The sequence below is a fragment of the Dendropsophus ebraccatus genome, chromosome 13 (assembly GCF_027789765.1).
Source record: "Dendropsophus ebraccatus isolate aDenEbr1 chromosome 13, aDenEbr1.pat, whole genome shotgun sequence".
Taxonomy (NCBI): domain Eukaryota; kingdom Metazoa; phylum Chordata; class Amphibia; order Anura; family Hylidae; genus Dendropsophus; species Dendropsophus ebraccatus.
In genome coordinates this window covers 1,222,494-1,238,073 of record NC_091466.1, presented here as the reverse complement: position 1 = coordinate 1,238,073, position 15,580 = coordinate 1,222,494, and the positions used below count along the sequence as shown (strand labels likewise).

At 51.2% G+C, this 15,580-nt stretch overlaps 1 protein-coding gene across 2 annotated transcripts in view; it reads left to right on the top strand.

The window, feature by feature from the left end:
- Nucleotides 1–4,200: 4,200 nt before the first annotated feature.
- Nucleotides 4,201–15,580, top strand: part of IGSF8 (immunoglobulin superfamily member 8) — a 35,585-nt gene continuing 24,205 nt past the window's right edge. The window contains exons 1-3 of one of the 2 annotated variants that reach the window (XM_069949480.1): nt 4,201–4,408; nt 13,398–13,772; nt 13,849–14,301. In XM_069949480.1, coding sequence (XP_069805581.1) covers nt 4,336–4,408; nt 13,398–13,772; nt 13,849–14,301 — 901 coding nt within the window. In that variant the 5' untranslated portion in view covers nt 4,201–4,335. The remainder of the gene's footprint in view (nt 4,409–13,397; nt 13,773–13,848; nt 14,302–15,580) is intronic. The other variant, XM_069949479.1, reaches the window with a different exon arrangement.

Here is a 15,580-nt window from a genome sequence, read left to right as displayed (position 1 = left end):
AGATATGCTGGTATACAGCTGTATATGTCGGTATATATAGATATGCTGGTATACAGCTGTATATGCTGGTATATATAGATGATATGTGGGTATATAGGTGTATATGACGGTATATATAGAGGATATGTGGGTATATATAGATGATATGTGGGTATATAGGTGTGTATGACGGTATATATAGAGGATATGTGGGTATATATAGATGATATGTGGGTATATATAGATGATATGTGGGTATATAGGTGTATATGTTGGTATATATAGATAAGTCGTATACAGCGGTATACGTTGGTATATATAGATGATATGTGGGTAAATATAGATATGTGGCTATACAGCTGTATATGTTGGTATATATATATATATATAGATGATATATGGGTATATGTCTGTATATATATAGATATGTGGGTATACAGCTGTATATGTTGGTATATATATATATAGATGATATGTGGGTATATGTCCGTATATATATAGATATGTGGGTATACAGCTGTATATGTTGGTATATATAGATATGTGGGTATATAGGTGTATATGTCGGTAAATATAGATAATATGTGAGTATAGGTCGGCATATATAGATATGCTGGTATACAGCTGTATATGTCGGTATATATAGATATGTGGGTATACAGCTGTATATGCTGGTATATATAGATGATATGTGGGTATATAGGTGTATATGACGGTATATATAGAGGATATGTGGGTATATATAGATGATATGTGGGTATATATAGATGATATGTGGGTATATATAGATGATATGTGGGTATATAGGTGTATATGTTGGTATATATAGATAAGTCGTATACAGCGGTATACGTTGGTATATATAGATGATATGTGGGTAAATATAGATATGTGGCTATACAGCTGTATATGTTGGTATATATATATATATATAGATGATATATGGGTATATGTCTGTATATATATAGATATGTGGGTATACAGCTGTATATGTTGGTATATATAGATATGTGGGTATATAGGTGTATATGTCGGTAAATATAGATAATATGTGAGTATAGGTCGGCATATATAGATATGCTGGTATACAGCTGTATATGTCGGTATATATAGATATGTGGGTATACAGCTGTATATGCTGGTATATATAGATGATATGTGGGTATATAGGTGTATATGACTGTATATATAGAGGATATGTGGGTATATATAGATGATATGTGGGTATATATAGATGATATGTGGGTATATATAGATATGTGGGTTTATAGGTGTATATGTCGGTATATATAGATATGTGGGTATACAGCTATATATGTTGATGTATATATAGATGTATATGTCGGTATATATAGATGATATGTGTATACATAGATATGTGGGTATATAGGTATATATGTCGGTGTATATATAGATGATATGTGGGTATACAGCTATATATGTTGGTGTATATATAGATGTATAAGTCGGTATATATAGATGATATGTGGGTATATATAAATATAAGGGTATATAGGCGTATATGTCGGTATATATAGATGATATGTGGGTATACAGCTGTATATGTGGGTATATAGATGATATGTTGGTATATAGGTGTATATCATGGTGTATATATAGATGATATGTGGGTATATGTCGGTATATATAGATGATATGTGGGTATATAGGTGTATATGTTGGTATATATAGCTATGTCGGTGTATACAGAAGATATGTGGGTATATATAGATGATATGTGGGTATATATAGATGATATGTAGGTATGTATAGATATGTGGGTATATACGCGTATATGTCGGTATATATAGATGATATGTGGGTATACAGCTGTATATGTTGGTATATATAGATATGTGGGTATAAAGAGAATATGTGGGTATATATAAATGATATGTGAGTATATAGATGATATGTGGGTATATATAGATAATTTGTGGGTATATGTTGGTATATATAGATATGTGGGTATATAGATGATATGTGGGTATATAGGTGTATATCATGGTTTATATATAGATGATATGTGGGTATATAGGTGTATATGTTAGTATATATAGCTATGTCGGTGTATACAGAAGATATGTGGGTATATATAGATGATATGTGGGTATATATAGATGACATGTGGGTATATATAGATGATATGTGGGTATATATAGATGATATGTAGGTATCTGTCGGTATATATAGATGATATGTGGGTATATATAGATGATATGTGGGTATATATAGATGATATGTAGGTATCTGTCAGTATATATAGATGATATGTGGGTATATATAGATGATATGTGGGTATATATAGATGACATGTAGGTATCTGTCGGTATATATAGATGATATGTGGGTTGTATAGATGATATGTAGGTATCTGTCGGTATATATAGATGATATGTGGGTATATATAGATGATATGTGGGTATATATAGATGATATGTGGGTATACAGCTGTAAATGTTGGTATATATAGATGATATGTAGGTATCTGTCGGTATATATAGATGATATGTGGGTATATATAGATGATATGTGGGTATACAGCTGTAAATGTTGGTATATATAGATGATATGTAGGTATCTGTCGGTATATATAGATGATATGTGGGTATACAGCTGTAACTGTTGGTATATATAGATGATATGTGGGTATATATAGATGACATGTAGGTATCTGTCGGTATATAGATGATATGTGGGTATATATAGATGATATGTGGGTATATATAGATGATATGTGGGTATATATAGATGATATGTGGGTATATATAGATGATATGTCGGTATATAAATGATATGTGGGTATACGGCTGTATATGCTGGTATATATAGCTATGTCGGTGTATACAGATGATATGTGGGTATATATAGATGATATGTAGGTATATAAAGCTATGTCGGTGTATACAGATGATATGTGGGTATATATAGATGATATGTCGGTATATAGATGATATGTGGGTATATATAGATGATATGTGGGTATATATAGATGATATGTGGGTATATATAGATGATATGTGGGTATATATAGATTATATGTGGGTATATATAGATGACATGTAGGTATCTGTCGGTATATATAGATGATATGTGGGTATATATAGATGATATGTGGGTATACAGCTGTAAATGTTGGTATATATAGATATGTAGGTATCTGTCGGTATATATAGATGATATGTGGGTATATATAGATGATATGTGGGTATACAGCTGTAAATGTTGGTATATATAGATGATATGTGGGTATATATAGATGACATGTAGGTATCTGTCGGTATATAGATGATATGTGGGTATATATAGATGATATGTGGGTATATATAGATGATATGTGGGTATATATAGATGATATGTGGGTATATATAGATGATATGTGGGTATATATAGATGATATGTCGGTATATAAATGATATGTGGGTATACGGCTGTATATGCTGGTATATATAGCTATGTCGGTGTATACAGATGATATGTGGGTATATATAGATGATATGTAGGTATATATAGCTATGTCGGTGTATACAGATGATATGTGGGTATATATAGATGATATGTCGGTATATAGATGATATGTGGGTATATATAGATGATATGTGGGTATATATAGATTATATGTGGGTATATATAGATGATATGTAGGTATCTGTCGGTATATATAGATGATATGTGGGTATATATAGATGATATGTGGGTATATATAGAGGATATGTCGGTGTATACAGATGATATGTGGGTATATATAGATTATATGTGGGTATATATAGATAAGTGGGTATATAGATGATATGTGGGTATATATAGATGATATCTGGGTATATATAGATGATATGTGGGTATATATAGATGATATGTGGGTATATATAGATGATATGTCGGTATATAGATGATATGTGGGTATATATAGATGATATCTGGGTATATATAGATGATATGTGGGTATATAGATGACATGTAGGTATCTGTCGGTATATATAGATGATATGTGGGTATACAGCTGTATATGCTGGTATATATAGCTATGTCGGTGTATACATAAATCACATCTGGCATATCGCTGTATGTATCGGGACACATCGGCCTTTACCTGTAGGTGACATAATCCCCTCACAGGGGGCGGGGCCTCCCTTATTTTAGACACGCCCTCTCCTTGACCGGATTTAGGCGGGAAGTGAGGGATGAGGGAGCAGGTGCACAGAGCCGGGAGCAGCTACACCGGGGCGGGGCCTGATGCAGCTGTGCTAGAACTGGGGATACAGGGAAAGGGGAGGGGCCAGAGCCCGTTACAAAGGAGAGGGCGGAGCCTAATACCGGGAGGAGCCCTCCCTCCTCCCTGTGTAGAAGATCCGCAGTATGGAGCCCGCTCCGGTCTGTACCCCCCGCCTCCTCCTCCTCCCGGTGCTTCTGCTGCTGTCCTCCGCTCCGGGTGAGGCTGACAGCGACTGTACTACCGAGCGTCCCCGCCCCGCACCGTATACACCCCTGTACTCACCCCCGGACCGTATATAACAGTGTACTCACCCCCGGACCGTATATAACCGTGTACTCACCCCCGGACCGTATATACCAGTGTACTCACCCCCGGACCGTATATACCCCTGTACTCACCCCCGGACCATATATACCAGTGTACTCACCCCCGGACCGTATATACCAGTGTACTCACCCCCTGACCGTATATACCCCTGTACTCACCCCCGGACCGTATATACCCCTGTACTCACCCCCGGACCGTATATAACAGTGTACTCACCCCCGGACCGTATATACCCCTGTACTCACCCCCGGACCGTATATACCAGTGTACTCACCCCCGCACCGTATACAGCCCTGTACTCACCCCCGGACCGTATATACCAGTGTACTCACCCCCGGACCGTATATAACAGTGTACTCACCCCCGGACCGTATATACCCCTGTACTCACCCCCGGACCGTATATACCAGTGTACTCACCCCCGCACCGTATACAGCCCTGTACTCACCCCCGGACCGTATATACCAGTGTACTCACCCCCGGACCGTATATACCAGTGTACTCACCCCCGGACCGTATATACCCCTGTACTCACCCCCGGACCGTATATACCAGTGTACTCACCCCCGGACCGTATATACACCCCTGTACTCACCCCCGACCGTATATACCCCTGTACTCACCCCCGGACCGTATATACCAGTGTACTCACCCCCGGACCGTATATACCCCTGTACTCACCCCCGGACCGTATATACCCCTGTACTCACCCCCGGACCGTATATACCCCTGTACTCACCCCCGGACCGTATATACACCCCTGTACTCACCCCTGACCGTATATACACCTGTACTCACCCCCGGACCGTATATACCCCTGTACTCACCCCCGGACCGTATATACCAGTGTACTCACCCCCGGACCGTATATGCCCCTGTACTCACCCCCGGACCGTATATACCCCTGTACTCACCCCCAGACCGTATATACCCCTGTACTGACCCCCGGACCGTATACACCTGTACTCACCCCCGGACCGTATATACCAGTGTACTCACCCCCGGACCGTATATACCCCTGTACTCACCCCCGGACCGTATATACCCCTGTACTCACCCCCGGACCGTATATAACAGTGTACTCACCCCCGGACCGTATATACCCCTGTACTCACCCCCGGACCGTATATACCAGTGTACTCACCCCCGGACCGTATATACCCCTGTACTCACCCCCGGACCGTATATACCAGTGTACTCACCCCCGGACCGTATATACCAGTGTACTCACCCCCGGACCGTATACACCCCTGTACTCACCCCCGGACCGTATATACCCCTGTACTCACCCCCAGACCGTATATACCCCTGTACTCACCCCCGGACCGTATATACCCCTGTACTCACCCCCGGACCGTATATACCAGTGTACTCACCCCCGGACCGTATATACCCCTGTACTCACCCCCGACCGTATATACCCCTGTACTCACCCCCGGACCGTATATAACAGTGTACTCACCCCCGGACCGTATATACCCTGTACTCACCCCCGGACCGTATATACCAGTGTACTCACCCCCGGACCGTATATACCCCTGTACTGACCCCCGGACCGTATACACCTGTACTCACCCCCGGACCGTATATACCAGTGTACTCACCCCCGGACCGTATATACCCCTGTACTCACCCCCGGACCGTATATACCCCTGTACTCACCCCCGGACCGTATATAACAGTGTACTCACCCCCGGACCGTATATACCCCTGTACTCACCCCCGGACCGTATATAACAGTGTACTCACCCCCGGACCGTATATACCCCTGTACTCACCCCCGGACCGTATATACCAGTGTACTCACCCCCGGACCGTATATACCCCTGTACTGACCCCCGGACCGTATACACCTGTACTCACCCCCGGACCGTATATACCAGTGTACTCACCCCCGGACCGTATATACCCCTGTACTCACCCCCGGACCGTATATACCCCTGTACTCACCCCCGGACCGTATATAACAGTGTACTCACCCCCGGACCGTATATACCCCTGTACTCACCCCCGGACCGTATATACCAGTGTACTCACCCCCGGACCGTATATACCAGTGTACTCACCCCCGGACCATATATACCCCTGTACTCACCCCCGGACCGTATATACCGCTGTACTCACCCCCGGACCGTATATACCCCTGTACTCGCCCCCGGACCGTATATACACCTGTACTCACCCCCGGACCGTATATACCCCTGTACTCACCCCCGGACCGTATATACACCTGTACTCACCCCCGGACCGTATATACCGCTGTACTCACCCCCGGACCGTATATACCCCTGTACTCACCCCCGGACCGTATATACCCCTGTACTCACCCCCGGACCGTATATACCCCTGTACTCACCCCCGGACCGTATATACCCCTGTACTCACCCCCGGACCGTATACACCCCTGTACTCACCCCCGGACCGTATACAGCCCTGTACTCACCCCCGGACCGTATATACCCCTGTACTCACCCCCGGACCGTATATACCAGTGTACTCACCCCCGGACCGTATATACCCCTGTACTCACCCCCGGAACGTATATACCAGTGTACTCACCCCCGGACCGTATATACCCCTGTACTCACCCCCGGACCGTATATACCAGTGTACTCACCCCCGGACCGTATATACCAGTGTACTCACCCCCGGACCGTATATACCAGTGTACTCACCCCCGGACCGTATATACCCCTGTACTCACCCCCGGACCGTATATACCAGTGTACTCACCCCCGGACCGTATATACCAGTGTACTCACCCCCGGACCGTATATACCCCTGTACTCACCCCCGGACCGTATATAACAGTGTACTCACCCCCGGACCGTATATACACCCCTGTACTCACCCCCGGACCGTATACACCCCTGTACTCACCCCCGGACCGTATATACCCCTGTACTCACCCCCGGACCATATATACCCCTGTACTCACCCCCGGACCGTATATACCCCTGTACTCACCCCCGGACCGTATATACACCCCTGTACTCACCCCCGGACCGTATATACCCCTGTACTCACCCCCGGACCGTATATAACAGTGTACTCACCCCCGGACCGTATATACACCCCTGTACTCACCCCCGGACCGTATACACCCCTGTACTCACCCCCGGACCATATATACCGCTGTACTCACCCCCTGACCGTATATACACCCCTGTACTCACCCCCGGACCGTATACACCCCTGTACTCACCCCCGGACCGTATATACCCCTGTACTCACCCCCGGACCGTATATAACAGTGTACTCACCCCCGGACCGTATATACACCCCTGTACTCACCCCCGGACCGTATACACCCCTGTACTCACCCCCGGACCATATATACCGCTGTACTCACCCCCTGACCGTATATACACCCCTGTACTCACCCCCGGACCGTATACACCCCTGTACTCACCCCCGGACCGTATACACCCCTGTACTCACCCCCTGACCGTATATACACCCCTGTACTCACCCCCGGACCGTATACACCCCTGTACTCACCCCCGGACCGTATACACCCCTGTACTCACCCCCGGACCGTATACACCCCTGTACTCACCCCCGGACCGTATATACACCCCTGTACTCACCCCCGGACCGTATACACCTGTACTCACCCCCAGACCGTATATACACCTGTACTCACCCCCGGACCGTATATACCCCTGTACTCACCCCCAGACCGTATATACCCCTGTACTGACCCCCGGACCGTATACACCTGTACTCACCCCCGGACCGTATATACCCCTGTACTCACCCCCGGACCGTATATACCCCTGTACTCACCCCCGGACCGTATATACACCCCTGTACTCACCCCCGGACCGTATATACCGCTGTACTCACCCCCGGACCGTATATACCCCTGTACTCACCCCCGGACCGTATATAACAGTGTACTCACCCGCGGACCGTATACACCCCTGTACTCACCCCCGGACCGTATATACACCCCTGTACTCACCCCCGGACCGTATACACCCCTGTACTCACCCCCGGACCGTATATACCCCTGTACTCACCCCCGGACCGTATATACCCCTGTACTCACCCCCGGACCGTATATACCAGTGTACTCACCCCCGGACCGTATATACCCCTGTACTCACCCCCGGACCGTATATACCCCTGTACTCACCCCCGGACTGTATATACCCCTGTACTCACCCCCGGACCGTATATACACCTGTACTCACCCCCGGACCGTATATACACCCCTGTACTCACCCCCGGACCGTATATACCCCTGTACTCACCCCCGGACCGTATATACCCCTGTACTCACCCCCGGACCGTATACACCTCTGTACTCACCCCCGGACCGTATACACCTCTGTACTCACCCCCGGACCGTATACACCCCTGTACTCACCCCCGGACCGTATACACCTGTACTCACCCCCGGTCCGTATATACACCCCTGTACTCACCCCCGGACCGTATATACACCCCTGTACTCACCCCCGGACCGTATATACACCCCTGTACTCACCCCCGGACCGTATACACCCCTGTACTCACCCCCGGACCGTATTCACCCCTGTACTCACCCCCGGACCGTATATACACCCCTGTACTCACCCCTGACCGTATATACACCCCTGTACTCACCCCCGGACCGTATATACACCCCTGTACTCACCCCCGGACCGTATATACCTCTGTACTCACCCCCGGACCGTATATATCAGTGTACTCACCCCCGGACCGTATATACACCTGTACTCACCCCCGGACCGTATATACACCTCAACGTCATGTGTGGTGACATGTATCCCTCCCCTCCCCGTCATGTGTGGTGACATGTATCCCTCCCCTCCCCGTCATGTGTGGTGACATGTATCCCTCCCCTCCCCGTCATGTGTGGTGACATGTATCCCTCCCCTCCCCGTCATGTGTGGTGACATGTATCCCTCCCCTCCCCGTCATGTGTGGTGACATGTATCCCTCCCCTCCCCGTCATGTGTGGTGACATGTATCCCTCCCCTCCCCGTCCATGTGTGGTGACATGTATCCCTCCCCTCCCCGTCATGTGTGGTGACATGTATCCTCCCCTCCCTGTCATGTGTGTGACATGTATCCCTCCCCTCACCCGTCATGTGTGTGACATGTATCCCTCCCCCGTCATGTGTGGTGACATGTATCCCTCCCCTCCCCGTCATGTTGTGTGACATGTATCCCTCCCCTCCCCGTCATGTGTGGTGACATGTATCCCTCCCCTCCCCGTCATGTGTGGTGACATGTATCCCTCCCCTCCCCGTCATGTGTGGTGACATGTATCCCTCCCCTCCCCGTCATGTGTGGTGACATGTATCCCTCCCCGTCATGTGTGGTGACATGTATCCCTCCCCGTCATGTGTGGTGACATGTATCCCTCCCCGTCATGTGTGGTGACATGTATCCCTCCCCGTCATGTGTGGTGACATGTATCCCTCCCCGTCATGTGTGGTGACATGTATCCCTCCCCTCCCCCTCATGTGTGGTGACATGTATCCCTCCCCGTCATGTGTGGTGACATGTATCCCTCCCCTCCCCGTCATGTGTGGTGACATGTATCCCTCCCCGTCATGTGTGGTGACATGTGTCCCTCCCCTCCCCCTCATGTGTGGTGACATGTATCCCTCCCCGTCATGTGTGGTGACATGTGTCCCTCCCCTCCCGTCATGTGTGGTGACATGTATCCCTCCCCTCCCGTCATGTGTGGTGACATGTATCCCTCCCCGTCATGTGTGGTGACATGTATCCCTCCCCCTCCCCTCATGTGTGGTGACATTTATCCCTCCCCCGTCATGTGTGGTGACATGTATCCCTCCCCTCCCCCCTCATGCTGTGGTGACATGTATCCCTCCCCGTCCATGTGTGGTGACATGTATCCCTCCCCTCCTGTCATGTGTGGTGACATGTATCCTCCATCCCTCCCTGTGGGTGACATGTATCCCCTCCTGTCATGTTGGTTACATGTATTCCCTCCCCTGTCACTGTGTAGTGTTGACATGTATCCCTCCCTGTCATGTGTTGTGGTACACGTATCCTCTCCCCTTCCTCGTCATGTGTCGGTGACATGTATCCCTTCCCTCCCCGTCATGTGTGGTGACATACGTATCCCTCCCCTCCCACGATCATGTGTGGTGACACTTGTATCCCTCCCCCGGTACTGTGTGCGTGACATGTATCCCCTCCCCGTACATGTTTGTGTGTGACATGTATCCCTCCCCAGTCATGTGGGATGACATGTAGTCCCTCCCCTCCCCGTCATGTGTGGCTCGACATCGTATCCCTCCCCGTTCATTTGTGTGGTGACATGTATCCCTCCCCGTCATGTGTGGTGACATGTACCCCTCCCCGTCATGTGTGGTGACATGTATCCCTCCCCTCCCCGTCATGTGTGGTGACATGTATCCCTTCCCTCCCCGTCATGTGTGGTGACATGTATCCCTCCCCGTCATGTGTGGTGACATGTATCCCTCCCCTCCCCGTCATGTGTGGTGACATGTATCCCTCCCCGTCATGTGTGGTGACATGTGTCCCTCCCCTCCCCGTCATGTGTGGTGACATGTATCCCTCCCCGTCATGTGTGGTGACATGTATCCCTCCCTGTCATGTGTGGTGACATGTATCCCTCCCTGTCATGTGTGGTGACATGTATCCCTCCCCTCGCCGTCATGTGTGGTGACATGTATCCCTCCCCGTCATGTGTGGTGACATGTGTCCCTCCCTGTCATGTGTGGTGACATGTATCCCTCCCCTCCCCGTCATGTGTGGTGACATGTATCCCTCCCCTCCCTGTCATGTGTGGTGACATGTATCCCTCCCCGTCATGTGTGGTGACATGTATCCCTCCCCGTCATGTGTGGTGACATGTATCCCTCCCTGTCATGTGTGGTGACATGTATCCCTCCCCTCCCCGTCATGTGTGGTGACATGTATCCCTCCCCGTCATGTGTGGTGACATGTATCCCTCCCCTCCCCGTCATGTGTGGTGACATGTATCCCTCCCCGTCATGTGTGGTGACATGTGTCCCTCCCCTCCCCGTCATGTGTGGTGACATGTATCCCTTCCCTCCCTGTCATGTGTGGTGACATGTATCCCTCCCCGTCATGTGTGGTGACATGTATCCCTCCCCTCCCCGTCATGTGTGGTGACATGTATCCCTCCCCTCCCCGTCATGTGTGGTGACATGTATCCCTCCCCTCCCCGTCATGTGTGGTGACATGTATCCCTCCCCTCCCTGTCATGTGTGGTGACATGTATCCCTCCCCGTCATGTGTGGTGACATGTATCCCTCCCTGTCATGTGTGGTGACATGTATCCCTCCCTGTCATGTGTGGTGACATGTATCCCTCCCTGTCATGTGTGGTGACATGTATCCCTCCCTGTCATGTGTGGTGACATGTATCCCTCCCCGTCATGTGTGGTGACATGTATCCCTCCCTGTCATGTGTGGTGACATGTATCCCTCCCTCCCCGTCATGTGTGGTGAACATGTATCCCTCCCCGTCATGTGTGGTGACCATGTATCCCTCCCCGTCATGTGTGGTGACATGTATCCTCCCCCGTCATGTGTGGTGACATGTGTCCCTCCCCTCCCCGTCATGTGTGGTGACATGTATCCCTCCCCGTCATGTTGTGGTGACATGTATCCCTCCCCGTCCTGTGTGGTGACCTGTATCCCCTCCCAGTCATGTGTGGTGACATGTATCCCTCCCCTCCCCGTCATGTGTGGTGACATGTATCCCTCCCCTCCCTGTCATGTGTGGTGACATGTACCCCTCCCTGTCATGTGTGGTGACATGTATCCCTCCCTGTCATGTGTGGTGACATGTATCCCTCCCCTCCCCGTCATGTGTGGTGACATGTATCCCTCCCCTCCCCGTCATGTGTGGTGACATGTATCCCTCCCCGTCATGTGTGGTGACATGTATCCCTCCCTGTCATGTGTGGTGACATGTATCCCTCCCCTCCCCGTCATGTGTGGTGACATGTATCCCTCCCCTCCCCGTCATGTGTGGTGACATGTATCCCTCCCTGTCATGTGTGGTGACATGTATCCCTCCCCGTCATGTGTGGTGACATGTGTCCCTCCCCTCCCCGTCATGTGTGGTGACATGTGTCCCTCCCCTCCCTGTCATGTGTGGTGACATGTATCCCTCCCCTCCCCGTCATGTGTGGTGACATGTATCCCTGCCTGTCATGTGTGGTGACATGTATCCCTCCCCGTCATGTGTGGTGACATGTATCCCTCCTGTCATGTGTGGTGACATGTGTCCCTCCCCGTCATGTGTGGTGACATGTATCCCTCCCCTCCCCGTCATGTGTGGTGACATGTATCCCTCCCCTCCCCGTCATGTGTGGTGACATGTATCCCTCCCCTCCCCGTCATGTGTGGTGACATGTGTCCTCCCCGTCATGTGTGGTGACATGTATCCCTCCCCTCCCCGTCATGTGTGGTGACATGTATCCCTCCCCTCCCCGTCATGTGTGGTGACATGTATCCCTCCCCTCCCCGTCATGTGTGGTGACATGTATCCCTCCTGTCATGTGTGGTGACATGTATCCCTCCCCGTCATGTGTGGTGACATGTATCCCTCCCCTCCCCGTCATGTGTGGTGACATGTATCCCTCCCCTCCCCGTCATGTGTGGTGACATGTATCCCTTACCGTCATGTGTGGTGACATGTATCCCTCCCCATCATGTGTGGTGACATGTATCCCTCCCCGTCATGTGTGGTGACATGTGTCCCTCCCCGTCATGGTTGGCCAGTGATCTCCGTAGGTCTGTCCGCTGTCTGGTAACCTTAGTATGTGCAGTAACCTGTGTCGTCATGCTGACAGTCTCCCTGGGGCAGTTTTCTGATTTTGCCCCTTCTGTCTCAGGCCGGTTAGCTGCCCGGGAGGTGAAGGTTCCAGGCGGGCCCCTGTACCGTGTGGAGGGCACCTCCATCTCCATCCCGTGTAACGTCAGTGGGTATGAGGGTCCGGCCCTCCAGAACTTTGAGTGGTTTGTGTACCTTCCCAGTGCCCCGGATATCTCCATAGCCATCGCCAGCACCAAGGACTCAGCCTTCGCTTATGCTGTATTCGCCCCCCGAGTGAGCGGCGGTGACATCTACATCCATCGTGTAAGTGGTGACAGCGTGGAGCTCCGCATCAAGCGTGTGCGCCGGGAAGATGCCGGCGTCTATGAGTGCTACACGCCAACCACGGACGCCCGATACCTGGGCAGCTACAGTGACAAGATCACCATGAAAGGTAGCAGGTGGTCCCTGTGGTGACATGGGGTACGTAGACATGGCGCTCCCTCATCTTCTCTCTCTCTCTCTGACAGTCATCCCGGACACCCTGCAGGTCTCCTCGAAGGCGACGAGTAAGGGGCGCCTGTCCTCCGCGAGCCCACTGCAGCTCAGCCTGGTGGAGGGGCAGGAGCTTCACCTCTCCTGCTCAGCGCTGGCCCACTCCTCCCAGCACACCCACCTCTCTGTGTCATTTGGGGTCAGTGCCCCTGGAGCCCCTGTGGGACGAGAGACCCTGCAGGAGATCATATCCATCCAGTGGGACTTCAGCGTGGAGCCGGCCCGCCAGGAGCGTTACCTCAATGAGGAGATCCGCGTGGAGAAGTCCGACAACTCCACCTACAAGATGGTGATCACCCGCCTGAGGGCACAGGATGCTGGCACCTACCATTGTACTGCTGCTCAGTGGATCCAGGACCCCGACGGCGACTGGCAGAAGATCACTGAGAAGAGGTCCGTGCTGGCCCAGGTGTCTGTGCAGACCATAGGTGAGAGGAAGGCGTGGTTATTAGAGCTGGGGGGCTGCAGGAGAAGGGGCTTCCTACCCCAGGGGTACTAGAGCTGGGGGGCTGCAGGAGAAGGGGCTTCATACCCTGGGGGTATTAGAGCTGGGGGGCTGCAGGGGAAGGGGCTTCCTACCCCAGGGGTATTAGAGCTGGGGGGCTGCAGGAAAAGGGGCTTCATACCCCCCCCACAAGGGTGGGCCCGGGGGTATTAGAGCTGGGGGGCTGCAGGAGAAGGGGCTTCCTACCCCAGGGATATTAGAGCTGGGGGGCTGCAGGAGAAGGGGCCTCCTACCCCGGTTGTATTAGAGCTGGGGGGCTACAGGAGAAGGGGCTTCCTACCACAGGGGTATTAGAGCTGGGGGGTTGCAGGAGAAGGGGCCTCCTACCCCGGGGGTACTAGAGCTGGGGGGCTGCAGGAGAAGAGGCCCCCTACCCCAGGGATATTAGAGCTGGGGGGCTGCAGGAGAAGAGGCCCCCTACCCCAGGGGTATTAGAGCTGGGGGGTTGCAGGAGAAGGGGCCTCCTACCCCGGGGGTACTAGAGCTGGGGGGTTGCAGGAGAAGGTGCTTCCTACCCCAGGGGTACTAGAGCTGGGGGGCTGCAGGAGAAGAGGCCCCCTACCCCGGGGGTATTAGAGCTGGGGGGTTGCAGGAGAAGGGGCCTCCTACCCCCGGGGGTACTAGAGCTGGGGGGTTGCAGGAGAAGGGGCCTCCTACCCCAGGGATATTAGAGCTGGGGGGTTGCAGGAGAAGGGGCCTCCTACCCCAGGGGTACTAGAGCTGGGGGGTTGCAGGAGAATGGGCCTCCTACCCCAGGGGTACTAGAGCTGGGGGGCTGCAGGAGAAGAGGCCCCCTACCCCAGGGGTATTAGAGCTGGGGGGCTGCAGGAGAAGAGGCCTCCTACCCCAGGGGTACTAGAGCTGGGGGGTTGCAGGAGAAGGGGCCTCTTACCCCCGGGGGTACTAGAGCTGGGGGGTTGCAGGAGAAGGGGCCTCCTACCCCCGGGGGTACTAGAGCTGGGGGGCTGCAGGAGAAGAGGCCCCCTACCCCAGGGGTATTAGAGCTGGGGGGTTGCAGGAGAAGGGGCCTCCTACCCCGGGGGTACTAGAGCTGGGGGGTTGCAGGATAAGGGGCCTCCTACCCCGGGGGTACTAGAGCTGGGGGGCTGCAGGAGAAGAGGCCCCCTACCCCAGGGGTATTAGAGCTGGGGGGCTGCAGGAGAAGAGGCCCCCTACCCCCGGGGGTACTAGAGCTGGGGGGC